Source organism: Culex quinquefasciatus, chromosome 1 (assembly GCF_015732765.1).
Source record: "Culex quinquefasciatus strain JHB chromosome 1, VPISU_Cqui_1.0_pri_paternal, whole genome shotgun sequence".
NCBI lineage: Eukaryota > Metazoa > Arthropoda > Insecta > Diptera > Culicidae > Culex > Culex quinquefasciatus.
In genome coordinates this window covers 34,137,603-34,165,413 of record NC_051861.1, presented here as the reverse complement: position 1 = coordinate 34,165,413, position 27,811 = coordinate 34,137,603, and the positions used below count along the sequence as shown (strand labels likewise).

At 41.5% G+C, this 27,811-nt stretch overlaps 3 protein-coding genes across 3 annotated transcripts; 2 read left to right on the top strand and 1 right to left on the bottom strand.

The window, feature by feature from the left end:
* Positions 1–4,188: 4,188 nt before the first annotated feature.
* Positions 4,189–5,684, bottom strand: LOC6039619. Its single transcript, XM_038248766.1, has 4 exons — positions 5,559–5,684; positions 4,808–5,501; positions 4,555–4,756; positions 4,189–4,491 (listed from the first exon to the last, which is right to left on the bottom strand). The coding sequence occupies exons 1-4, from the start codon at positions 5,674–5,676 to the stop codon at positions 4,261–4,263; spliced, it is 1,245 nt and encodes a 414-aa protein (XP_038104694.1). The 5' UTR covers positions 5,677–5,684; the 3' UTR covers positions 4,189–4,260.
* Positions 5,685–9,902: 4,218 nt separating this feature from the next.
* On the top strand, positions 9,903–18,285 carry LOC6039618. Its single transcript, XM_038262187.1, has 3 exons — positions 9,903–10,233; positions 12,275–12,339; positions 12,390–18,285. Exon 3 carries the CDS (start codon positions 12,484–12,486, stop codon positions 18,283–18,285), a length of 5,802 nt encoding a protein of 1,933 aa, XP_038118115.1. The 5' UTR covers positions 9,903–10,233; positions 12,275–12,339; positions 12,390–12,483.
* Positions 18,286–18,302: 17 nt separating this feature from the next.
* On the top strand, positions 18,303–19,488 carry LOC119769500. The gene is made up of 2 exons (XM_038262174.1): positions 18,303–19,208; positions 19,303–19,488. Exon 1 carries the CDS (start codon positions 18,303–18,305, stop codon positions 18,993–18,995), a length of 693 nt encoding a protein of 230 aa, XP_038118102.1. The 3' UTR covers positions 18,996–19,208; positions 19,303–19,488.
* Positions 19,489–27,811: the final 8,323 nt, after the last annotated feature.

The window sequence follows — 27,811 nt, the reverse complement described above, 5'->3', positions numbered from 1 at the left end:
CAAACATGATTTGCTTGCACAGTGCTTCTGGTTTTTTTTATTTGATCAGGTTAGGATGGCGTTACGATTTGAGTAATGACGGAATTTTTAAAGTTTACAGGATTTTAAAATACATCAATCATCAATGTAACGGTCGATTTGGCCGGTCCGATACTCACCTCATAATTTTTTAACTCACCACAGCTCTTTATATTGTAACAACTTTTCATGAAAAGGGTGATTATCACCGATTTAAAAAACTTCTTTTCTCACCACCTCTGATGAATTATCATTCCTCACCTGCTAGAACCATCCAATTATAACCTAAATCTGCTAATTTACACCCGAATTACAGCTGTTCTGACTTCCGATCTTCGTTCTGGTCCGTTCTACTCACTGAATCTCAGCTCGTTAGCAGCAGTAACTTTTGAGCGGTAATCCAGTTACACTCCGGTAAGGAACCAACCAACTTAATAGTCTAATGTATGCTGCTACCGCGAGGAAGGGAAATAAAAAGTCGCGTGCCTTGCAAATCTGTAATTAAGCAATGCTCCAAAGAACAAGAAGAAGTTAAAAAGTGGCAATCAAATGAAGCAAAATGCAAATGAGCCAACCAAAAGTGCCAAGAATGTATACGCATCGCTAGAGTTCCATTACTGCTGGGGCACATACGCAATAGGGCGGTTCAAGTCCGTACTTCTTCGGGGCTGCTCGCTGAAATCGAGATTTCAAATTTGAGCTCATTCTGACCACGGCAGTACCTCTCTCTAATCGCTTGAAGTTTGTATGGGGAAAATCGTCAACCAGGGGAATTCTCTACGAAATCGGTCTTTTTTTTAATAATTTAAATTTTTGTTTTTATTAATCCGATTAAAATTTTTTTGGCGCCTTCGGTTTGCCCAAAAAAAAATCACGAATGTTTGATATTTTTACATTGAAAATCGGACAATTAGTTGCTGAGATATCGACATTAGAAAATGGTTTTGTTTTTAAATCTTTGCATGGCTATATCTCAGCAACAAAGAGTCGTATCAACAACGTCCAAAAAGGCAAAATACTTGATACTTGATTCTCGACATCCTCCCGGATAGAATGCAACAGGAATCATTCAAATCGGTTGACTTTTCGCTGAAATACAGCTGGTCGAAGTTGCATTTCCAACTTTTTTGACCCCGTTGGTGCTATCTTGTCGTTCGCCAAGGTTACTTTGTAGATTAGTAAGGTAAGGTGGGTTTTCCAGCTGTCAAAATAGTTAGTTAGCACCCGGGCTGTGGATTCGGAGTCGGAGTCGGAGTCGTCAAAACTATAATAGCTGGAGTCGGAGTTGGATTAGGAGTCAGCTAAATTGTATGAGCTGGAGTCGGAGTCGGAGTTGGAGTCGGAGTTGTCAAAAAAATTTAATATAATTTAACTCCCATTTTTATATTTTAAATTTATTTATTGAATTGCGTGCACTGCATTGATATTTTTTGCTTAATTTATTTTTTGGTGTTTTGGTTTCAGATACCATGATGTTTTCGAAGCATTTTTATTGTGATTGGAAAGCTCACGATCAGTATTTAACAAATATAATTATGTTTTTAAAACATTATCAACTATTATATCAATCTTCTACATGGAACGCAACATGGTCATGGTATGGTACATGGTAAATAAAAACAAATCAAAGTGTCGTGCTGAAAACATTTCAAGCTGACAAAATATATCGAAAATAAGTTGCAACTAATTTTGAAATAACGTCATGATTTGAAATCCGGACACTAAGTACCATATTATTTTTGTTATAGCTGGCAAAAAATCATGTAATAAATTGGAAATGTAGAAATATTATAAGGATTTAGTGTAAACAGTCAGTTTTAAGAGAATGCATGCAAAATATGTCTTTTCTAACAATTTTTCATCAGAAATTGAAAATTAAAATGACTTTTGTGCTTCGGACACTCGATTTTGCTTATGAATCGCACAAATTTGGACTGCAATGTTAGTGAAAGGCATTCTTTAGGTCTCAAATAAGCTGTTAACATCAAAACAATCGATAGTTTATATAAAAAATAGCTAGAATTTAAGAAAATCAAAAACATAAATTTCTGCTTTGCCTTCCCTGAGCTTTGGACGCCTATGAAATATTTCCGGTGAAATGTTTCGCATTTTTGGTAATCTTATTATTATATTTTATTTAATTGTTTTGGCATGAAAAACAGCGTTTAAACAAACTTTAAATGAAAATTGATGTTAGAATTCATCAAATAACTCAGTTTTGACATTCATAATGCGAAATTATATCCAAATTATTGATAAAACAAGTTGAAGTGTCCGGTAATTCGAATCATGACGTTACAGTTAAACCGGCGCTCTTATGCCTCGCATATGCAACTTTGCATATACGAGTCATTGAATTTAGTAGATATATCGATTACCCTAATATTTACAATTTCTCTACAAAAGTCTTAATGTTTTGATCCTGAAATAATATCGTTGAACAAGTCTTATTTTTTTAAATGCCTCAAATCGGGGTGATATAATTGGTATAATTTAATTATTTTTTTCAAATACTAGAATTTTCTCATGATTTGTATGTTAAAAATGTGTACTGGGGTGGATCACACAATATCCATGTACGTCTTCTCAAATAAATTCAAAAAAGCTCTAAAAAATAATTACTTTGAAAATTGTTTGTTCCAAAACCAGAGTATCTTTGATAGTTACTGCACACCAATTTCTCATTACTGAATGAAGTTAAATTCACTGAAATCTGCACTACTAAAATTTTCAGTAAATGAAAACTTGCTGAAAAAAAAAACAGTTGCAAATTGGTGCAGATAGCTTATTAACTTTAAAAAATGAATGTAAATTTAAAGTAGTTAAATAAAATGTACTAATTTTTCAAATAACAAAATTCAAATTTACTCTGAAAATTGTTGTGCTGAAAATGCATTTTTTTGATGTTTAAAATACAGATTAGGTTTTGAAGTTGGAGTCGGAACTGGAGTCAACAAATTTTGGAAAGCTCGAGTCGGAGTTGGAGCCGGAGTCGACTAGAGTTGGTAGGCCGGAGTCGGAGTCAACAATTTGTGGAAAACCGGAGTCGGAGTCAGAGTCGTCGCTTGAAATATGACCCGACTCTGCAGCCCTGGTAAGCATAAAACTCGGATTGTATATGGAATTTTTTGGAAAAGTGAAAATTTGGCTACGTGTCGAGCTGATTTTACCGGATTTTGTTTCTGTATGGTTAAAACGCCTGCCTGCTTTTAAAACAACAATATTTTTTTCGAAAATATTAAATCAACTAAACGTGTTACCGGTTCAGTTTGGCATGCTCAACAAAAAAAAACGCTGAAATTTGCCAGGAAAAAGGTCAAATTTTCACTTTTTCTGAAATTCTCCATGTAAAATCAGGAATTCATGCTAACTATTTTGATAGTTGGGAAATCCCGCCTTACCTAACCTAATCTACATACCTTGGCCGTACGACGCTTTTGACGTTCCGAGAAAACCTTGAATAAACAAAAATGAGACTACGCAATGTAAACTATAACAAACCCGTTTTGTTTGGTTGATCTTTCTGTGCATTGCAGTTTCGAATTAAAATTACAATTGTTTACGGTTGTCGAGCCTGTATCAAACGCGTTCTGACCTGAAATCCCTTTGACCAATTGTCGCACTGATGTCCATTTTCAGGCTGTGTCAAGATAGCACGACAACATTGAAACTTGTATACTATGAAAAGTGACAAAAATGCACTGCGTTTTTTCGGTTTTTATTGAACATCTCTAGATTAAAATCTAATTTTGGGGACCTGTGAAGGACTAAAGGTGAGACATTATGAGCTGCACAAAAAGGCGTTCTTAAATCAATTTGGCCCAAAATGCACGTACGATAAGCTATCACGACAGCGACGACATATTAATCGATATGTTTATTACTGAGTAGGTGTCAGAGTCGGAGTTAACATTTTTTTGAATGCTGCAGAGTTGGTAGGTCGGAGTCGGAGCCCTGCCACCAAGGTTTGATGAATAAGGGACGATCATTTGCCGCATACACTCAAACCTCGAAGGTTTGACACCAACTGTTGTGAAACGAACGGGGTCACTGTTTAGTTTGACACCCTTTTTAGACGGAGCTCACACACACACTACCAAACGTTTGTTTTGATAGTGTGCGTGAACACATTTTCGTAGTAATTCACCCGCGAGAGGTTTATGCTTCCATTGTATTTTGGTAGAGCTATTTTTCGGCTTTCTATTGTGGGTGTACCTCTATATAATACATTCAGACAGTGTCTTAAACCGTGTTGAGCAGAAACGTCAACACCGAGTAGGTCGTGTGCAGCAGTTCGGCGAACACGGCCACCGAAATATCCGGGATTCCAGTACACCCAAACCTGGCCACGTTCCGCGAGCAAAGGCCGACAATGCTCAGTGAAGTGCGCAGGTCGACGTACTCCTGGTGCTGATCTTCGGAGTAGGGAAGCTGAGCGCAGAGGGAAAAGGCAAGTCCTGCGGTGACGTCGAACTGTATAAAATAATGTTGAAAGTTAGAACTTTTTTGTGGGGCTTCGCATGCGTTAAAGCTTACGGTATCCCTCAAGGTCTCAACTTGGTGGCCCAACTGAAGGATTTCCAGACTGAAACCTGCTAGAGATACCATAATGCCGAAATTTGTGTACGAAAACGGCACCGAGAGGACCAGGAAGATGGTACACCCTATGGCTCCCAGGGCAAAGTAATAGGTCAAGAAGAAAACCTTCTCGACCATGGGTTGCAAGCTGGTAAGGTGACTGAAAGAAAATACTAAATTAGTAGATTTTTTTTTTTTTTTGAAACTATACCTCAAAATTAAAACTTGTTGATCAATTATTGTTTTTAGGGAAGGTTTGAGTTGCCCCCAGAACTGCTTCCTTGTAATCTGAAAATTGTACAATTGTTTCACACCACGTGTTAGATGCTTGAAATGGTGATTAAGAATTATCTGTTCTGCTTTCAATCCACTCAGCAGAACAGTTGCCAGGCTAGTACATCCCGCCAATTTTGGTGCCCAAAACAGGATAAAAGTTGAAGAATAGATCATTCGAAGCCCAACAACTAATCTGCCTCCAAAGTATGTGCCAATCCATGGTGGTATGGAGAATATCACCCGTTGTTGCTCGTTTGGTATCCAAACGACGAGTTGGTTGAACAACAGCACCAAACCCACGGCAATGATCAGCATTCGTGATTTGCGCCGATATTGCCTTCTCGCAGCAGCGTCAAATATTGCATCTCCCGAACTGAACTCCGCGGAAGTCAAAAAGCTACGCACGTTGCAGATCTCTCCATCGTACCGACGAAGAAGGTAGCACTTTGCCAAACAGTGAACAGTGGTGCCGAACAACAGCACACTCCAGAACATGGCCAACACATCATCTAACCAGAGCAGGGCACTCGCGAAACCCAGAACGGCCAGGCACATCTGCGAATACCCCAGCAGTTGGTGTAGAGCCCAGGTCACCTTTTGCCAGAGGTTTGGGGCATTTACGTTGACAGCTGTACGGAAAGTGCTCACTGAAGTCAAGTTTCATCTCAACTGCAAAGGCATCTTACCGGCAGCAATCAGCAGATGATCGAGCAACCAGAAGCAATCCGGAATGCTCTGCCACAGTCGAATAATGCGCAGTTTGGCCAAACCGAATTTGGCCCTAACTTTCGCGATAAGGTCCATCTTATCGAAGGTAGTTTGTCAAACTAACCCGATTTTTAACATTTCACAGCAGCACAATATTCCCACAGTTAACTATTATTAGCACCTCGTCGAAACCTTCTTTTTTTTTTTTTGTTGCAAAATCGATATCAATATCCTTAATGCGATGCGCGACACTGAGTGGTAGTTTGAGTTGTAAAGTTCTTTTCTTTGATCTGAAAGTTGCTTCATGTAAAATTCAAAGAATTAATTGCTAATGATGAGGAGCACAGTAGCTGTTGTCCCGAGCGAAGGTTTTGGCGTTACAATTTCTAGATATTTTGTCCCACAGGTTCCTTCTCCAACTTTTTGTTTGACTGAATGACCGTTTGAAAAACAAATGTAAAACTGACCTTCAGAATATTTTTCAAGACAATCTTACTGCCTCTGTTTGCATAAATATCTTTTATGCACTTTTATCACTTTTGCGTTAATGACACATTTTCAGATAAGTCATCACTATCTGGTTATTTGGTAAAATCAATTTTTTTCGCGAGAGCTTAACACGTAGCCTTATACGCAAGACTGTTTTAGCAATTTTTTGTTGTTGTTGCAATTTTTAGTTCTGTAATTTTATTATGAAACTTTATGCATTCTCTTAGAACAAACATGGCATTTTTTTTACATTTTTGTGTGCTAAAAAAGTACTAGTACAGTCATCCCACATATTCGGAACACCCACAAATTCGGAACACTTTTGTTTTAATTTGTCAATAGCATGCCAAATGAATCTTTTCTGGCGGCCCTTCTATTTTTAGGACCTTTATTTGGACATTCTCTTGCTATTTCACTAGCAAAAGGAGTTCATTTTGAATAAAGAACTGCATTTCCAGACTGTTTTGTTCAGAGCTGCAAAACACTGCCTCCAAATTGCCTGTTCCATAATTGTGGGATGTTATTGTACCTCCCACAATTGTGGAACACCTGAATTTAACAGATATTTTCACAAAAAAAGTTATCAGACCATTTATAAAACATTATTAAGCTTTAGTTTAATTGTTTCCAGTGTGTGAAGTCATTATTTTGTAGAAAATATGTACTCCTGGAGAGAATCAAAGTTTGTTTACATCCGTAAGAAAAAAGTGTTCCGAATTTGTGGATTTCAAGGGTCAAAGTTTTTCGTCAAAAACTTGATATAAATGTTTAAATTTGCAGTTGTTCGATACAGCATTCGAAAGATCGCAAGAAAAGCTTTCAAATGAAGGTAAAAGCGAATCATTAAGTTCAATTATCGATTTTCTATGATTTTTTGAACATTGGCCGATCTGTAAACTGTTCCGAATATGAGGGATGGCTGTAATCGTCGAAAGTTGCAAAATCAATTTTGCAATAGAAAATTACTTCCAATTCCAACACCCAATCCTCAACTCGCTGGATCTCTGCCATAACTCAACTAATCGAGTTGATTATTTTACTTGCAGAAATTTGTAAGGATGCGTATATAGAACTCGTTTCTACTTTCGTTGCAAAAAAATGCTTGTTATGGTTTCAACATTTTGATGAGAAAAGCGTTGCAAAAGGCATTATAGGGGAAATCTACCCATTTTAATCCTAATAAGCGGTCGTGTTTGAATGATGCTGGATAATCTAGAGTCTCCCTTGAATTTTACTAAAACCAAGTACACCAACGAGTAGAGCAAGTTTTTGTGAACATTTCTGTTTATTTTCACTTTCACTAAAAGTTATTCTATTTCTTTACAAAGCATTTAACAAAAAAAAAATTCCCAAGGGTATTCTAATCGAGGCGAATGCATTGGGCCACGCCCATTTTTCTAATATCGGCTTAGTTCTTTTTTCTTCCAACACTCTGTCGAGTGTTGCCATTTGCGCTGACAGTTCAAACGAACACTCACGAAAAGTGGCATTTATAGGAAAGTTTCCTGGCATCGCTGGCTGTGCTGCTGGTGGTGTGGACGGCCAGCCTTTGTTCTTTTTGCCTTCGTCTCTCGCTCGGTTTTCTTCAGCCTTCGATTTGAATGCAAAGTGAAAATTGAAACGTCAAACGACTTGGCGCGTTTGTTTTTTTGATGGCGCTTGCTAATTTATTACATTTTTCGGGATTATTCTTCAAGTGAGTGCCTTAATAATGATCAAAAGAACATGTTGCCGGTAGTTGGAAGCAATTTCATATCATAAGCGCCGTGAAAAAGTAAGCGAAAGTGAAAAGTTAATTTTGGCGATATTCATTAAGCGTTTGAGGGATTCTCGTGTGTGTCACTGTGTGTGCCAACAAAATGATGAGAAGTGGTCTCGCAAAATACAAATTATGATCAAAAGTGCATTAAATGTGATCTTTTTGGCCAGTAAGTGGCATACATTTGCGTGCTTACTCGAGGCGGTGCTGTTGCTGGTAAGTTTATAGCCCAAATAGTATTTTTGGAGCTTTAATCGAGCATCAAACTCTCCATATGACGAAGATAGGTTTTTGATTGGAAAGGGTAGATTTCCCCTACATTAGTAAAGTTGTTAAACAAACATTAGTTTTTCAAAAAATCATAAAATGTTTCGGAACTGAACGGAGAGACTTTGCCCAGAAATTTTAACAATTAAAATTGTTGATTTTACTTTCGTAAATTTTAACAAAAACGTACTTGTTACTGCCAATATTCAGTTAAATTAACTGAAATTCTGCATTAATTTAATAACCTGTTCGTTGAAAATGCTGAAGGCAAAAAGCTAACAGATTTCCCGAACTCGAATGAACGTACTCGACTGTTAGCTTTGGTTTTAGGAAAATCAAAAATTTTGTTGGTTGAATATAATTAGGCGTCATTCATAAAGTATGTCACGCTCTAGGGTGGGAGGGGGGGTGGGGTCTGGGCGAGTGTGACATTGTGTGTTAAAAGTATAGGAAAAGCGTGACAAAGGGGGGGGGGGGTAAATTTTGGCTGATTTTAGCGTGACGTACTTTATGGATGAATCCATTAACAATTGATTGAATATTTAAAAGATGAACTTGGGTTTGTTTACGTCTGTCATTTAAAGTCAAGATTCGAACAAGAGCGGTCGATTTGTTGAGTTTGTGTTGTTAATTGTGGAGTGAGCGGATGTGAAACGTGAAAATCACACTTTTTGGCTAATGTTGAAGTGGCAAATCGAAGTGCACACTAGAGTGTAACAAAAATTACTTTTTGGCGGGCATTCAAGGGTTTATTCCGGTGGGTTTACTAAGCCCAAATCCAAAATATGAGCTTGATTGGACGTAACAGGAGCTGGCGCTCCGCCCTTCAGTTTTAAATGGGATTTAACCCGTAAAAAAAGGTTTTTTTTTTTCAAAAATGTCACTTTTTGAGGCATTTTGGCCACTGAAACGTTTATTTTCAACATCATTGGCGTGTAGGCCAGATCCTTGCGCATCTTTTGGTATACATAACATTGAAATTTGGAGCACCCTGGAGCTCCGTACAGGCCTTCAAAGTTTGGCATTTTTTTTTTCGAAGAATCGGCCCCGGCAAAATCAAATGGCGTCTAAGGCGTCGAGAGGCGTGACGCATATCTTTTTTGCCGGGAACGATTTTTCGAAAAAATGCCAAATTTTGAAGGCCTGTACCGAGCTCCAGGGTGCTCCAAATTTCAACCAAAAGATGCGCAAGGATCTGACCTACACGCCAATGATGTTGAAAATAAACGCTTCAGTGGTCAAAATGCCTCAAAAAGTGACATTTTTGAAAAAATCTTTTTTACGGGTTAAATCCCATTTGAAATTGGAGGGCGGAGCGCCAGCTCCTGTTACGTCCAATCAAGCTCAATTTGGATTCGGGCTTATTAAACCCACCGGAACAAACCCTTGAATGCCCGCCAAAAAGTCATTTTTGTTACATCCTAGTGCACACTGTTGCAACTGTGGAGGTGCTATTGGTAAGTAAGTTTGTTGATGATTTCTTTGCAGGTGATAAACCATGAAGAGCAAAACGAGGACATTCGCAATGAGGACCTCTGATGCGAGGGGACTTCATGAAAATGTTTCAAGGAAAGGGAAAGGCAGTGAAAGGACGAGGTGGGTGAACTCTTGCACGACAATACTTGCACGGGCAAATTTAACAAAATGTTGGTTATTTTAAGCAAGTATGGGTTTATTTTAACACAACTGTTCGGTTGAAGAGTAAAATTGACTCGCCACCCTGCCGTGTAGCATAAATTCTCTTGCTATAATTTGCGTATATACACGGCAGGGTGGTTGTTGCGGACGATAACGCCGTCCCACATCAAGCGCCGCGTACGACTGCACGAGCGCCGCGACGATCGTGGAAAGAACTGCGCGCTGACAGGTCGGACGTACGTCCGCTACAGGTTCGGCAAAGCCAGACCGTGAGTAGGGAAAATTAAAACAGAATTCGTACGTGAAACAAGGTGGTTGGTTTTTTTATAAGTTTATTAGGCTCGTAGATAGTTTAGACTGCTCTGAATTTATTGTTGAATTGTAAGTACGGCATCGCAAAAACAGTATCCGTGAATATATCCAAAATGTATACTTACAGCAGGCGACGAAGTCCGCGGAAACATTGGCATTAGTTGCCGTCGATTTGGAGGTTATCTAACGTGAGTTAGTACATGCAAATTATTAAGAATACTAGCTAGTTAAAACTTAATACTAAATGAACATTAGGGTGGTCCAAATCCGGACTTTTTTGGGGCTACCCCCTGAAATCAAAGATTGACTCATCACTAGGCTAAATTCCAAATTTGAGCTCATTCTGACCACGGGAACCCCTCCCTCCAATCGCTTAAAGTTTGTATGGGAAAAATCATCAAAATGTATGGAGAAAAGCAACTGTTTTACTTTTTTACCTGTAGAAGGCGCCATAATTATCCGATTCTTACCATTTCTCAAATGTAGAACCTTCATTAAATTTAGCACAACTTTCCCGAAGACACAATATTTTTAGGATTTTTTCCCGCGAAGTTATTAGCGCCCAAAACTGACCATTTTTGCGCGGCCAGCTGTAAGGGGCTACCTAACAACGATGTTTATTTCCAATTCGTACACGCACGTGCTCTCTCTCAGGTTCACTCTCTCACGAGCTGCTCGCCTGCCTGCCTGCCTCCCTGTTTACTTACAATCACGCGCGCAGTTTCTCTGCTTGAACTTTTGTCGTCGTCGTCGTTTTCGTTTGCCGTTCGCTGCGCTGCGTTCCTGGCATGTTTATTATAATTTTCAACAAAAATAGTCGGTTTGTATTGAGATATAAAATCAAATGTAATATGTGAACAACAAAACGAAAAAAAAACACAACAATAGATATCATATTATAAGAGCGTTTGAGAGATAATACAAATTTGATGAATTAGTTCATCCATGAATCTTCATCTGTTCTGATCCAAACCTAATTGCAAACGTTTTGGATTTTAATTTATCTGCTTTTGTTACAAGAAATACCATGAAGTATTTTTTAGATAAAAAAGGAAGGAATTTTCTTTAGATTTTTTTAAAAACTGAATCCAAAAGAGTATCTTAAAGGAAGGCCGCAACTGCAAGATCTGAAGGTTGTTAACGATTGTGCAGAAAGAGATGTTTCCTGAAACGAAAAATTTACAGGTAAACTGACAAAAAATGATAAACAGTTGCAATATTTGTTGCAGGTGGTCTAGGAACACAGAAAGAAATTTCCAGAAAGAATAAAAAAATAATTTTAGAGAATATGAATGAAAATTTGCAGCAATAATTGTAAAATTGCCTTGATTTGTTCTGATTTGTACTAAAGTATATTTTTGTTAAAGCAAACTACCTAAAGGAACAACCTGAATTACCTGAAGATTTTTTTCAAATAATTGAATCATTATCATGTTTCTTTAGCATATACGAAAAACTGCGTGTAGTGCTTGGAAAAACAAACAAACCCTGTTCTCATGACATTTGCTGTATTTTTTTAATTGAGCCTAAGCTGTCTTTTCTTTAAACTATTTTTTTCAGCGCAGTTTTTTTTTTATTTTTGACATAATTTAAGAAATTATATGCTAAACATATCTCAAAACAATCCTGCTATTTTAGTTGAAAATTATAATAAAAATGCCAGAAACGCAGCGCAGCGGATAGCAAACGAAAACGACGACGACGACAAAAGTCCAAGCAGAGAAACAGCGCGCGCTTGTAGGTAAACAGGCAGGCAGGCAGGCGAGCAAGCTAGTGAGAGAGTTTGAACCTGAGAGAGAGCACGTGCGTATACGAATTGGAAATAAACATCGTTGTTAGGTAGCCCCTTACAGCTGGCCGCGCAAAAATGGTCAGTTTTGGGCGCTAATAACTTCGCGGGAAAAAATCCTAAAAATATTGTGTCTTCGGGAAAGTTGTTCTAAATTTAATGAAGGTTCTACATTTGAGAAATGGTAAGAATCGGATAATTATGGCGCCTTCCACAGGTAAAAAAGTAAAACAGTTGCTTTTCTCCATACATTTTGACGATTTTTACCATACAAACTTTAAGCGATTGGAGGGAGGGGTTCCCGTGGTCAGAATGAGCTCAAATTTGGAATTTAGCCTAGTGATGGGTCAATCTTTGATTTCAGGGGGTAGCCCCAAAAAAGTCCGGATTTGGACCACCCTAATGAACATGCAAACTAAACTTAAAAACTATTATCACAGGCTTCGCGTGCTGGTACAGGTACAGGGTGTCGAATCAGTTGCAAACACTTGAGAAGCAGACCAATGTAAGATGAATTTGTTAAACATTGCGCATTTAATTAATAAAATTTTGCAGCTTTTAGCGTGCTATTACACCAACATCTCACCGGTGTCGTGCTCAAAAGAGCTGCACATTCTCTCGCAACATAATCTAAAAGATTGATGTCGATATGGCCCATGTACCGACCGCAGAGTGGGGATTTCACTGCCAGGCCTGCTTCTGGCCGGACACCACGGACATGGTGAACTGTGCCCACTGCCTAACCTGGTGGCACACTTGCTGCGCCGGCGTCGACGAGACAGTTCCTGTCGCGGAGCGCTCATTCACCTGTCCTCGCTGCCAAAACCCTTCGTTTACCGTTCCCAAAGGGAAGAAGCCATCCTCTAAGGCCAGCTCTGGAACGTCATCCACCTCCGACGCACGGGCGCGGAGGGCTCGCCTACGTCTGGAGAAACTCGAGGCCCAAAAGCTCCTCATGGAAAAGCATCTGGAGCAGGCACGTCGAGAGCAGCAGATTCGGCATGAGCAGGAGAAGTTGCAGCAGGAGGCGGAAATCGATCGCGCCAAACTGGAGATCGAACAAACCATCTTAGAGGAAACCTTTCGGGCACGGGAGGAAGAGCTGGACGATGAGGTCGCGGATGATCGTAGCGTCGGGTCGGAGCAAAGCAGCAAAAGCAAAGTGGAACAGTGGCAAAAGCAGCAACAGTTTGCCGCTCGAACGTCAACGCTGACCGAGCAAGGTGCGAACAATAACACTGCTGGTCAATACGACGAATCAGCCGGGCAAGACGTCCTGGGACGGGCTCTCCAAGGCATTTCGCTGGATCAGTCAACACTCGAAGTGGGATTGGGTGGAATGATCGACAGAACGTCGAGCACTTTGGGAACCATTTACGAGGTAGACCCGTATGATAACCCCGGGTACACCAACTGGCAACAAGCCGGCCCAAGCCACGGTAGCGCTTTGACAGGTTCTGCTCACCTGACTCACTCAACGCCCTTTCCGTTTTCCAATTCCCTGTTGTACCAAAAGACCCTGACGGTCCGTCAAAGTCAATCTGGAATGGTCTACGGGAGTGTCAGCAGCTACCAAGTAAACAACGCGAGTGGTTTAAAGGCAAATGAAAACAATGGAACGACGACAGGATCGCCAGGAGTGAACCCGACACCTAGGCCGGAATCGTTGCCTCCGTATCCACCGCCGCCTGTTCCCCCGGCACCAAGGCCGCAGCCGCCAGAACCAACGCCACGCCCACCTGGGCCGTTCCCGCGTCCGCAAGGCCCATTCCCGCGTCCGCAAGGCCCGTTCCCGCGTCCGCAAGGTCCGTATCCGCCGGGTTTCCAACCACGACCGCCGTTCCCGTTTCCACGTCCGCCAGTGCCAAGAATTCGCCCTCCTGGGCCAACACCAGCACCCGAACCAGCACCGGTGCCGCCAAACCCACAGAGGGATCCGGAGCCAGTGCCGCCAAATCCGCAGAGGAATCCGGAGCCCGCGCCGCCAGACAACGCGCCGCCAGACAACGCGCCAGAATACCAACCTGAACAGGAGCAACCACCAATTCCGCCAGTATTGGGGCCAACGCCGCAACAGCTGGCCGCAAGGCATGTGATGCCGAGAGGGTTGCCCAAGTTTAGCGGTAATCCCGAGGATTGGCCACTTTTCGTCAGCTGCTACAACAACTCGACCCAGACGTGCGGCTACTCCGATGCAGAGAACTTAGCGCGGCTGCAGGACTGTCTAGAAGGACACGCGCGGGAGATGGTGGTAGGTCGCCTTCGACTTCCGGCATCCGTTCCACATGTCCTCGCCACACTCGAGACTCTGTACGGCCGCCCGGAACTATTGATCCAGACGCTGTTGCAGAAACTTCGGTCGACTCCTGGACCGAAACCGAACCGACTAGAAACTCTTATCGCGTTCGGAATGGTGGTGCAGAGCTTGAGCGATCACTTGGAGGATACGGGACAGGATGCTCATCTGAACAATCCCACGCTGCTGTTCGAGATGGTGGAAAAGTTGCCGGACAACATGAAGCTGGACTGGTCACTTTACAAAAACCGCTTTGCGATCGTAAACGTGCTCACTTTCGCTCATTACATGAACACCCTGGTCCGGGCCGCGACGGATGTCACGCCGTACAATGTACCGAAACCTTCGGAACACCGTGATAGGCAGGAGAAAGGCGGTAAGGAGAAACACTTCTGCGGAGCACATGCCGCGGAAAAGTGTTCCTCGCCGAAAACTCCAGCGAAGAAAGTCGAGGTCAAGCAAAACAACTCCGGGGGCCCAGCCTGCCTAGTCTGCAAAGACCCGAAGCATCGGGTTAAGGATTGTCCGGAGTTCGCCAAGAAGAGTGTCGACGATCGCTGGAAAGCCATCGAACAGCACGAACTCTGTCGCTGCTGTCTCGGTGCTCACGGCCGGCGGCCCTGCAAGCTGAGCAAGCGATGTGAGGAAAATGGATGCCAGCTGAAACACCACCCTCTTCTGCACTCAAAGCCGGAAAGAAAGGATGCCAAGCAGAACAAGGAAGAAGAACTGGCTTCCGGGTCCAAGGTGGCCACCAATCACCATTTCTCGGGAAAGACCACACTGTTCCGAGTCCTGCCGGTGACGCTGCACGCCAACAATCGCTCAGTTCAAGTGTACGCCTTCTTGGACGACGGGTCTGAGAGTACGCTGATTGAAGAGGAAGTAGTGAGGCAGCTGGGAGTCGAAGGCGAACATCTTCCGCTGTGTCTACAATGGACGGCGAATATGAAGAGGACGGAAGCAGAGTCACAGCGGGTCACTTTGCAGATTTCTGGTGGAAGAGGTGGTGCGAAGCACACGATTTCCGATGTGCGAACGGTCAGCAAGCTGGATCTACCGAGGCAGAGCTTACGGTATTCGACGCTGGTAGACGCCCACCCGTACCTGAAAGGACTTCCGGTGGACGACTACGACCGGGCTACGCCGTGCATTTTGATCGGCAACGACAACGTGCACGTCACGGCGACTTTACGAATCCGAGAAGGGAAACCGGGTGAGCCGGTCGCTGCGAAGACTCGTTTGGGCTGGACGATCTACGGAACGAATCCGGACCGACCAGAAAAGCTTGTCCGCACCTTCAACATCTGCGAATGCCACAGTGAAGACCCCCTACACGATCTCGTGGCACGTTTCTTTTCCATCGAGAGCCTGGGAATCACTGCAGTGCCGTGTCCGGAGTCAGAGGAAGTGCAGCGCGCGAACCGAATCCTGCAAGAGACCACCACACGAGTTGGACAGCGTTTCGAGACGGGTCTCCTCTGGAAGTTCGACCACTTCGAGTTTCCTGACAGCTACGGGATGGCCGTACGGAGACTGCAGTGCCTCGAGCGGCGCATTCGAAGCGACCCGGTGATCGGCGAGAGCGTGCTGCGTCAAATGAACGAGTACCAAGAAAAGGGGTACATCCACAAGGCCACGGAAGACGAGCTTAAGGAAGCTGACCCGCGGCGCGTGTGGTATCTCCCTCTCGGAGTCGCGCTCAACCCAAAGAAGCCATCGAAGGTGCGTATCTTTTGCGACGCCGCTGCCAAGGTTGACGGGATATCGTTAAACACCATGCTCCTGAAGGGTCCGGATCTTCTAACCACCCTGCTGGCAGTCCTTTTTGGCTTCCGGGAGCGGCAGATCGCCCTGTGTGCCGATATCAAGGAGATGTTCCACCAGGTGCAGATCCGGAAGGAAGATCGCCACGCGCAGCGACTGCTTTGGCGCGAGAACCCCTCGCTGGAACCGGACATCTTCTTGATGGATGTAGCCACATTTGGTTCGACGTGCTCGCCCTGTTCCGCACAGTTTGTCAAGAACCTAAACGCCGCAGAGCACGCCGAGCAGTTCCCAGCCGCCGCCGAAGCCATCCTGCGTAAACACTATGTGGACGACTATCTCGACAGCGCGGACAACGAGGAGGAAGCGGTGAAATTAGCTCTGGAGGTCAAACACGTCCACTCCATGGGCGGGTTCCACCTGCGGAACTGGTTGTCCAACTCCGAAGCGGTTCTCGCACGGGTCGGGGATAACGATTCGGCCTCGGAGAAGAATCTTCAGCTGGACAAGGGAAGCACAACGGAGCGCGTGCTCGGCCTGTATTGGAAGCAACATCAGGATGTGTTTACGTTCTCCTCCGCTCTGGACATGCACGGTGGGCACCCGACGAAGCGACAATCGTTGAGTACGGTTATGAGCACGTTCGATCCGCTGGGATTCTTGGCTCACTTCACCGTGCGCGGTAAGATCTTGATCCAAGCCCTGTGGAGAGCGAAAACGCAATGGGACCAACGGATTCCAGACAAGATGTGCGTGCGTTGGACGCAGTGGACCGACCAGTTTAAGTTTCTGGAACAGATCCGAATTCCGCGCTGCTACTTTCCACGGCGCTCGGTCAAGGACATCAAGACGCTGCAGTTGCACATTTTCGTGGACGCAAGCGAGGATGCCTTCTCCTGCGTGGCGTACTTCCGAGCGGAGTTCGAGGACGGTATCGAGGTGGCGCTGGTCGGTGGGAAATCCAAAGTGGCACCCCTCAAGGCCCTCTCCATACCCAGATTGGAGTTGATGGCCGCGGTGATTGGCGTACGGCTGATGAACACGATTATCTTCGGACACTCCCTACGGATCGACAAGACCATCTTCTGGTGCGACTCCAAGACTGTGCTCGCATGGATCAACTCGGATCATCGCAACTATCGCCAGTTCGTGGCATGCCGGGTCGGTGAAATCATGTCCAAGACGATGCCGCATCAGTGGCGCTGGATTCCCTCGAAGGAGAATGTGGCGGACGACGCCACGAAATGGGGGAAAAGCTTCTGTCTTTCTCCCGACAGTAGATGGTTCAAAGGCCCATGGTTTCTCTACCACCCAGAAGACCAATGGCCGGTGGACATCACGCCAAGCCTGCAAGAACCGGCCGAGGAGCTGCGAGCCTGCCTAGTGCACCGGGAAGCCGTTGCCACGCACAACGTCGAATGGGATCGCTTCTCGCAGTGGGTTCGTCTCTTGCGCACGCTCGCTCGTGTGCATCGGTTTGCTGAGAACCTACGACGCAAGCTGAAGAAGGAGCAGCTACTGAGCGGACCATTGCGACAGGAAGAATTAGCGGCAGCGGAGAACACGATCTGGCGCTGGGTGCAAAGCGATGCGTTTCCAGACGAGGTCGCAACACTCGCCGCAGCACGTGCTGATCCGGAAAAGCGGTTCAATCTAGAATCTACGAGCAAAATTCGAAAGTTATCGCCATTTATGGATGACGCCGGCGTGGTGCGCATGGAGAGCAGAATTGTTGCAGCCGATTTTGTGCCGTTCGACACTCGGTACCCCATCATCATGCCAAAGGACCACACGGCGACGAAGTTGTTGATCGACTGGTACCACCGGAAGTATCTGCACGGAAACTGCGAAACGGTGGTAAACGAGCTGAGACAACGATTTCACGTGCCAAATTTGCGGACGGCTGCCCGCAAAGCGAAGAACGACTGCCTGCTATGCCAGTTGAAAGCGAAGGTTCCGGTTGTCCCGCGGATGGCTCCACTACCTGCTGCCAGGCTGAAGGCGTTCGAGCGCCCTTTTTCGTACGTGGGAGTCGATTACTTCGGACCTGTTGCTGTGCGGGTGAACCGCACCACCGCTAAGAGATGGGTGGCGCTGTTTACATGTCTGACTACGCGGGCCGTGCACCTGGAGGTCGTCCACTCGCTCTCCGCCGAATCGTGCAAGATGTCCTTTCGACGGTTGATCGCCAGAAGAGGCGCACCTGTGGAGATCTACAGCGACTGTGGCACGAACTTCGTCGGATCCAGCAACGAGTTGCAGAAGGAGATGAAAGTCGTCGAGGAGAAGCTCGCCGAAACCTTCACCAACGCAACCACGAAGTGGGTGTTCAACCCGCCTGCCTCCCCTCACATGGGAGGCGCGTGGAGAGACTCGTGCGTTCGGTGAAAACAGCGCTGGCAGCAATGAACACAGCGAGGCTGCCCAATGAAGAGACGCTGGCGACGCTGGTGGCAGAAGCTGAAAGCATCGTGAATTCCCGGCCGCTGACGTGGATCCCGCTGGAAGCTGAACATCAGGAAGCGCTAACACCAAACCATTTCCTGCTACTGAGCACGAGCGGCGTGGTGCAGACGCCGAAAACGTTGGCCGACTCCAAGGATGCTTGCCGTAACCAATGGAATCTGATGCGGGTAATGATCGACCTGTTTTGGCGCAGATGGGTTCGGGAGTACATGCCGGACCTGACGCGGCGGACCAAATGGCACGAGGAAGTGGATCCCATCCGAGCTGGTGATATAGTGATCATCGTGGAAGACACCGTGCGGAATGGCTGGATCCGGGGACGTGTGGCGGAAGTGGTCGTTAGCCGCGACGGTCGAGTTCGTCAGGCTGTAGTACAGACTTCAACGGGAATGCTGCGACGGCCGATCGCGAAGCTGGCGAGACTAGATGTCGAGAAGAGTGAGGCAGATCCGGTGATCCCGGAAGTACCTCACGGGTCGGGGAATGTTGCGGACGATAACGCCGTCCCACATCAAGCGCCGCGTACGACTGCACGAGCGCCGCGACGATCGTGGAAAGAACTGCGCGCTGACAGGTCGGACGTACGTCCGCTACAGGTTCGGCAAAGCCAGACCGTGAGTAGGGAAAATTAAAACAGAATTCGTACGTGAAACAAGGTGGTTGGTTTTTTTATAAGTTTATTAGGCTCGTAGATAGTTTAGACTGCTCTGAATTTATTGTTGAATTGTAAGTACGGCATCGCAAAAACAGTATCCGTGAATATATCCAAAATGTATACTTACAGCAGGCGACGAAGTCCGCGGAAACATTGGCATTAGTTGCCGTCGATTTGGAGGTTATCTAACGTGAGTTAGTACATGCAAATTATTAAGAATACTAGCTAGTTAAAACTTAATACTAAATGAACATGCAAACTAAACTTAAAAACTATTATCACAGGCTTCGCGTGCTGGTACAGGTACAGGGTGTCGAATCAGTTGCAAACACTTGAGAAGCAGACCAATGTAAGATGAATTTGTTAAACATTGCGCATTTAATTAATAAAATTTTGCAGCTTTTAGCGTGCTATTACACCAACATCTCACCGGTGTCGTGCTCAAAAGAGCTGCACATTCTCTCGCAACAGTGGTGGTAGTGGTAGTCTTGATCGTCGCGATCACGCGCACTTCTGCATGGTTTTCTGCATTCCTCTTCACACTGCCTGGGCCAAATATCAGTTGAATAAAATCGTCGTCGCGGTCGGATCGCGTTGCGTGGAGAAGCTTTGTTTACGTTCTGAACTTAGCGAATAAAGTCTCCATTGGAAGGAAATAAAATTGTAATTTATTACGAAGAAGAATTTCGCCATCGTAGTTTTGCCTGCTGTGGGAAGAAAATTACTGCTGCCGCTGCTACAAGTTTGGAACGCTGAAAATACTTACCTGTGGAACCTGAAAAGAAAGAAGGAAGGAAACGGGACGGGAACGGGATCGGTAGGAAGGAGTTTGGGAACGGAAGGAGACGGAAAACACAGAAGACGACACAACGCACAACACACAACACACGACGAAAACACAACGTAGAAATTTAGACGTCCAACGAACGGAGGATTAAAACTCAGGTGAGCGCGGTTCGAGGTAGGCCAATTCACGGGTCCGAACAACAACAATTTATATATTGTGATTTTATTTAGAAAACTGAATAATCAAAAACCTTCGTGCTTACGATGAATACAATTTTAATGAACCATTATTTTTTCAGAATCATCAATCATAAAATACATGGAAATGCGTACACAAAATATCAAAATTAAAATTCGATGTCTAAAATGTACAATGTCTAAAAAATACAATTTATAAAAAATATACAAAAGAAGATATCAATATTTTAAAAATCCTGTTTAAAGAAGAGTGCTCAATAAACTAGTAAGTAAAACTATATATATTGCATTCAGGAATCGGAGTACGTTAAATAAATTGAATCAAATGCAATGAAAGTGTGTTGCCAAAAGTAGTTGTTAAATTAGTGCAAGCTTGGAAAGTAGCATTATTGATATTTCTTCTTTCCTCATTATAATTACATTTATCTACGTTCCTTTTATCAGTTTATATCCGAAATTAAGAATTTTGTATAAAATTTCTAATAAATTTCATATGTCTTTTTTCAGTAAAATGTTCGCTTTGGTGTAAATTCTGTGTCCAACCACAAGAAAATAACTAAACCTGAGACGCAAAAAATATAAAAATTGAAATTACAAGCCATGGTTTCAACATTTGAATGAAAAAATTGTTTTAAAAAGCATTTTACACCTGCCCAGTTGTTTCTCAATTGTTTTGCAATCATTAGTGTTAAAATATGCAAGTATTGAAGAGATTTTTTTTCGCCGAAAAAAAACTATTTGTTGTGTTGTACATTGGATTTTTACAAAAATTGAAAATATTTTTGATCGATTCCAGAAACGCTTAATATGATTTTGAATGCAGGAAAATGCATTTCTAATTGTTTTCAGTTGGTTAGACTTTCATTTCCTTTGAAATTTTGAAGTTTTTTGAAAAAATATTCTTTTTGCTCCTGTTTTCGGACCGACATTGAAAGGGGGTGACATAAACTTTGAAAAATAGTTGCAACGGCCTAACAGTTAAAAAAAAGTTTTGTTTTTATGCTTTTTAACAGTAATTTAACATCTTCATGCAAAAAAACAAAATAAAACAAGTAAGTCAAAAAGTTAACATTTTAGGCAGAAGAAATGCGATCTGTATTCAAGTAAGACATTAGTTAAAAATATAGCTAGAAATTCGGCCCAGCCTGTTTCGATAAATAATTAAAGAATATATTTACATATACACTAGGGTGCCCAGAACAAATGACCCCCTGCTCCACAAGGAGAAAAATGGTTTTTTAGGTTATTTTAAGCATGTGTGTAAATTTTGAGCGATATTTGTTGAGATTAACCCATTGATACCCGAGCCTAAAGTTGGTGAAAAAAATGTTTTTCATACAAAAATTACTTTTTTTAATCGCTAATAACTTATCAGGGTCGAGTTTTACAGTTTTGGTGTGTTCTACAATGTTGTTGAGCATTATATTTCCAATGAGAATCTCACTTTTGGGAATATTTTTTTGAAAGAAGCGCACCGTGCAGATCAAACCGTAATAAAATTGAGTTTTCCATACATTTTTTCGATTTTTCCCATACAAACTTCACCTTTGAGTATGAATGGGAAAATGTTGGCCGATTTTGCTCATATTTGACCCAGATTACTAAAATATCTCAAGGAACGAAAGTCAGCTTGTGGAGCGAGGTTTTTAGAAAAAGTCCCATTAATTAACATAAATTATGTTTAATTAAAAAAAATGTTAAAAGTCACAAATAACTTGCTGCATGCAAAAATATTTCAGTTGATACAATGAAAAAAATGTAAAAAAAATAGTTGTAAAATATGGTCCAGGCTATTTTTACAGAATATTCCACAATATTTCAGCTTAAAAGAAAAAAAAGTTCATTTTCTGAAAAAAATATTCAAGTAGTCGACTGCTAGAATTTTTTGGCCGTTCAACCAAAAAATGGCAATTCCAACTATTTTTTTAGTTACTTGTTGTCAGCAATTTCAGGTTAACAAAATCAACAATCGATTGTTGAAAAAAAGCTGTTTTAAAAAATTGAACCATTCTCTAGTTAAATTAAACAAGAGTTTCTTCCCTGGCCGGTCTCTCCGTGTAGTAAATTTGTTCATCAGAATGTGCATAGTTTTCAAGATATTTTATCTAACTGTCAAATACAATAGGTTCAGTTACCCATTTTCACCTAAAGAATCAAGCAAGGAGTATTATAGATTTTCCGAAATTTCGAATTTTTCTAGTCACCTTTCTGATTACGCAATATTGTGATAGGCACAGCACAAGCAACATTGTTGTGTAATCGTTAATTAATATTTTCCACGCATCAAATGAGAAGTAAAGCAGAGCTTAGGCTCTACCCTTCCTCCGCCCAAGATTGCTCCTAAAGAGAAGGTGTTGAAAATGCCTTCTTAGCGACACCCTCTCCACCTTCCGCGTGGAAAAGCGTGCCAGAGCGTGCGAACGGAAGTACTTAAGATTTCCACCACAAATTATCACCTCCTCCAACACCCCGACAAGAGCACATCCTTACTTTGTTTGGGAGGGGACGGTGGTGTGGGTGGAAGCCGCAGTAACCACCCACCACAAAACACCATCATCACCTAAGTCGGGAACCGAGGGGTTGGGAACAGGGTGGTCACTAAAATTTATGTCTTATTTTTTTTAATGAAATTGTTAAGTTAGTTCTGTTTTCCCAATCTCAGTAAATTGAGTTGTCACCCTGTTTCAAAAATGACGTCCGTATACGGGTGGTTAAGGGAGGGGGAGAGGGGCATGGTGGAACACATTAATTGCCACCCCCTCCCAGACATTCGCAAGCTGTTAGTCGAGAGCTCGCTCACCTCATTTAATTTCCGCCCAACCCAACCCCCGCCCCTTAAAACCATCCAACTAGGAGTGAATTTGCTCACGCGCCCGTGCTGAAGTAATTAGCATTTCACGTGCGCGCCCAGCATCTTCTTCTTCCCCGTGTTGACTTTGATCATTGCTTCGTCTTCTTCTTCCGCCGCCGCCGCCGTCACTTTCAGCCAGAAGAAATTAGCATGTCAATCTGGTATGGGATTGACTTTTGGCGGGAAGATTTTTGTTTTTCGGAAAACACTTTGAGACAACAAGTTTGTTAATCTGAGCAGGGAGAGAGAGGGGGGAAGGGGGTGTTTGTACTTAAAATTTTCAAATCATGGTTTTTGAATTCGGGGGGAATGCCGCCATGCATTAAGTAGCGACAGAATTTTCGCGAAAGTAAAGTCGAGACAACTTTCACTCATGCGATGTTTGTGTTGCTCATTAAAACCATTAATGTAGAATGTGTGTGTGTTTGTGTGTCTTTATTTGCTCTTAGTTTACAAATTTTGATGGATTTGTCAACGTCAACGGCTTATGATGTTTTCCTTCTAAACATATTTTTTTTCTAAATGAAATCGTAGCAACATTTCATGTTATTTATAACAGAAATTATTATTCGACGTTATGATCTTTTTGTTATTGGATTGTGATTGTAAAAACAGACTAATTACTTTTTTAGTTATTCTTCGAACAAGTTTTTGTTATCATTTTTTTTTTTTTGTTATTTTAACAACTAATCCTATCATCCTATTTACAGTTGAAGTTATTCCCAAGTTGTTTTAACATATCAGACCAATAACAAAATTTGTTATGATAACATTTTATGTAATAAAACTCATTCAAAAATGCATTTTTCATGAAGGTTCTATGACATTTTCTGTTATTTTAACAGTATTTCGACGGCATCGTGCTATCTTGTCGCACCCGCCATTTCAACGTTCCGAGAAAACGCGTTTTAATGTTAAACAAAAAACATAAGCACGGAATGTAAACAATAACAAACACGTTTTGTTTGGATGACCATTAGGTGCATTGTCCCAAAGTTTGGTTGAAGTTGGTTGCTGGAGTCCCGAGTTATAATTACAAATGTTTACGGTAGTCTGCGTACAGTCAAACGCATCCTGACCTGAAATCCCTTTGGCCAGTTGTCGCACTTACATCAATTTTCAGGGAGAGACAAGTTAGCACGGCAAGATTGAAACTACTTTCATATGTTAAGTGACAAATATGCACGGAGTTTTTTCGGATTTCGTAGAATATCTCAGGATTGAAATCGAATTTTGAGGATCTGTGAACCCGGGCAGACGGTAATAACAAAATTCATGTCATTTCAATAACAAATACTGTTAAAATAATAAAACGTGTTAAGGATTCTTCTTGAAAAATCCATTGTTGCATAAAGGTTTAATAACAGTTTAGGCGTCATCTATAAAGTATGTCACGCTCTAGGGAGGGAGGGGGGTCTGAGCAAGTGTGACATTGCGTGTTATAAGTATAGGAAAAGCGTGACAATGGGGGGAGGGGGGTAAATTTTGGCTGATTTTAGCGTGACGTACTTTATGGATGAAGCCTTATGTTATCATAACAAAATTTGTTATTGGTCTAATGTTGGTTGAAAGCCAAAACAACTTTGGTGTGACATTTTTTGTTATGGAAGAATATCTCCAACTGTTATTGGGATGATCGGATTAGTTGTTAAAATAACAAAAAAATAATAACAAAGATTTGTTCGAAATGTATTTAGTCTGTTATTAGAATAACAATCCAATAACAAAAAAAATCATAACCACGAATAATCAATCTTGTTATAAATAACATAAAATGTGATTGGCTTAGTATATCAAAAAATGTTATTCCCAAGTTATTTCCGTCTGCTCGGGTATATTCCATCTATCTGACATTTGAACAATTTGTTCGTGTTTCCAAAAGTCTTGAACGCTTCTTCACGATTTTGGGAACTTTTTTTTCTACGAGTAATAAACGAACGCTCCCCATGGTGTTAAGAATCTGGCCCAGGAAGCTGGTTCTATTTCCGGTTATCAATTTCTAGGCAACTTGAACTTGCCTGGGCAGACGGTAATAACAAAATTCATGCCATTTCAATAACAAATACAAAAAGTGTTATGAAATTTTCTTGAAAAATCAATTTTTGCTTAAGAGTTCAATAACAGTTTATGTTATCATAACAAAATTTGTTATTGGTCTGATATTGGTTGAATGCCAAAACAACTTTGGAATAACATTTTTTTATGGATGAATACCTTCAACTGTTATTCGGATGATCGGATTAGTATTAAAAATCAGGGCTGTGGAGTCGGAGTCGGAGTCGGAGCCGGAGTCGGCGGAGTCGGGTCTTTTTGGGGACCTGGAGTCGGAGTCGTCAAAACTCGAACAGCTGGAGTCGGAGTCGGCTAAATTTTATGAGCTGGAGTCGGAGTCGGAGTCGGAGCCGAAGATTCCTGATAACCCGGAGTCGGAGTCGGAGCCGAGGTTATCTCAAATTCAACAAAAAATATGTTTTTTTATTGTTCAGTATTTCCTATATAACAGCTTAATTTACAAAACAACTTATATTTTTAATTGATTTATCAGATGCCATTATGTATTTGAAGCTTTTTATTGTGATTGAAAAGCTCTAATTGTGTTATTACACTATAATCACTAAATGATAACCTCTTACCCAAGTATGTAGTATCATAATTCAAAAAAAAATTAAAAAAATATTGGTTATGTAGTCAGACTATATTTATGTTCCCTTTCAATTCAAATTTGACCAAATTTCATCCAGTTATTTCTGAAAAAAGTACACACAAAGTCATCTTTTACCCAGATAGCGAATGTCTTAGAGGTTTCAAGTTAAATCATTTTTAGGAAAAAATTACGAGGTACATGAACAGATTATAAATAGTAATCACTGTTTTTGCAGATCGAAAAAGAGTCACTGACAGTTTAACTTTTGTAACAAATAATCACAATAAAAACAAACTCTTACTTGGAACTCAACATGCGCATTTTGTTTGAAACTGAGTACAAGAAAATCAAAGTGTTGCATTTAAAATAATTTAAACTAACAAAAAATGTCAAAAGAATTGATTGTTGATGTTGATTTTAGGTAAACTATTTTGATATCGTTGCAAATTATCGTTGAACAAATCTCAAGAATTAAGTACAAAAATGAAGTAATAAAAAAATGTATAAAACAAAATGTAGGATTTTCATTTATTTTTCAAATATTATAAATAAAAAACACAGAATCAAAATATTATCAACTGGTACGAATTTTCTCATGCTGTATGTCTTACGCCAATATGACGGAAGGTGATAATCATTGCAAATCAAAGCTTAAACTTAAAAAAATTAAATATTTGTGACCTAGAAAATATTTACCTTGTGGATATTTGTTTTTTATTATATTTTAAGTTTTTTCATATATTTTGATGGAGTGCGCCTCCATCAAAATAGATCATCCATAAAGCTTCGTTTTGGGTGAAGGTTCACGAAGTATCGTGCACCTCCTTTTTAAAGTATAGAAAATTTTAAAATTAAAATAAATTAAAAATTTCCAGGTTAAAATATTTTCCATGTCACAGATATTTGGACATCTTAAGCGTCCTTTCCACGAAGAATTTGTTTAGATACATTGATTTGCAATAATAATCTCCTTCAGCCATGGCGTGATATACATGTACGTCTTAACAAAAAAACAAAAAAAAAGTTTCATTTAAAATTGTCATTTAAAAAACAAGGTGCCTGTCACTGTGCTTCTTACAAATTTCAGCCTGAAAATGAGCATATTGAATTTAAAGGTTCAATAGATCATTAAGACCAGGTTTCTTTTAGTTATTCAGATTTCTTTTAGTTATTCAGTCAAAAATAACAATATAATATTTAAATTTATTAGCTTTGAAAAAAATATATTCAAATTTGAGGTTAAGCAAGTAAATCCAAACTTTCTAACAAAATTGTTCTTCTCAAAATGCCTCTAAAACTGAAGATATTTTTTGATTTCTGTTTCCATAACGTATAAAACTTGTAACCTAGCAAATTTTTTCCGTTTATTTACTTTATTTTACTTTTACTTAACTTATTTTTCTTGAGAAAAACATGACGCTTAGAGACTATTTAAATAATCCTATTTATCAATGTTTTGAAAATAATTAACTAATAATAGTTAACTAACTTTTGAAACATTTAAAAACATGTGGAGTCGGAGTCGGAGTCAGAGCCAACCATTTGTTGAAAGCTGGAGTCGGAGTCGGCTAGAGTTGGTAGGCCGGAATCGGAGTCGGAGTCGTAGCCAACCATTTGTTCAAAGCCGGAGTCGGAGTCGGAGTCGGAGTAGTTTGAAATATAACCCGACTCCGCAGCCCTGGTAAAAATAACAAAAAATAATAACAAGGATTTGTTCGAAGAATAACTGTAAATTTTATTAGTCTGTTATTACAATAACAATCCAATAACAAAAAAATCAAAACATCGATTAACAAAGCTTGATATAAATAACGTTAAATGTTATTGGCTTAGTATTTTCAAATATCACAAAATGTTAATCCCAAGATATTTCCGTCTGCTCGGGTAGATAATGTTCGCATAAACATGGCGAAGTCCAGTATGCAATCCACTAAAATCGATATCTCCAAGCGGAGCAGGACTATAGCCTTACCTCAGGAGAAGCCAAACGAAGGCAAATAAATCATCAAACCTGAAATGCATCTGAAAAAAACATTAAGTATACTGGAATTTCTTCTCGAGCCAATCGTTAATCATTCACTTCAGACTCTGGAGTTTAGAAACGATGCCAGGAATCGATATCTGAAATAAGTTTGGAACTACCAGAAAGAGCGATGGAAGATAATATCCCCAATATCCCAAATTCCCCAACTTAAGGATCGTCAACTCTAGTTGTGAGTCATGGCTCGACCTAAATTAGGCAAAAAACCTGTGGAACACTCGCTCAGACAACACCCATAAAAGTACCATTTATCATATGATCAATGAATTTCCA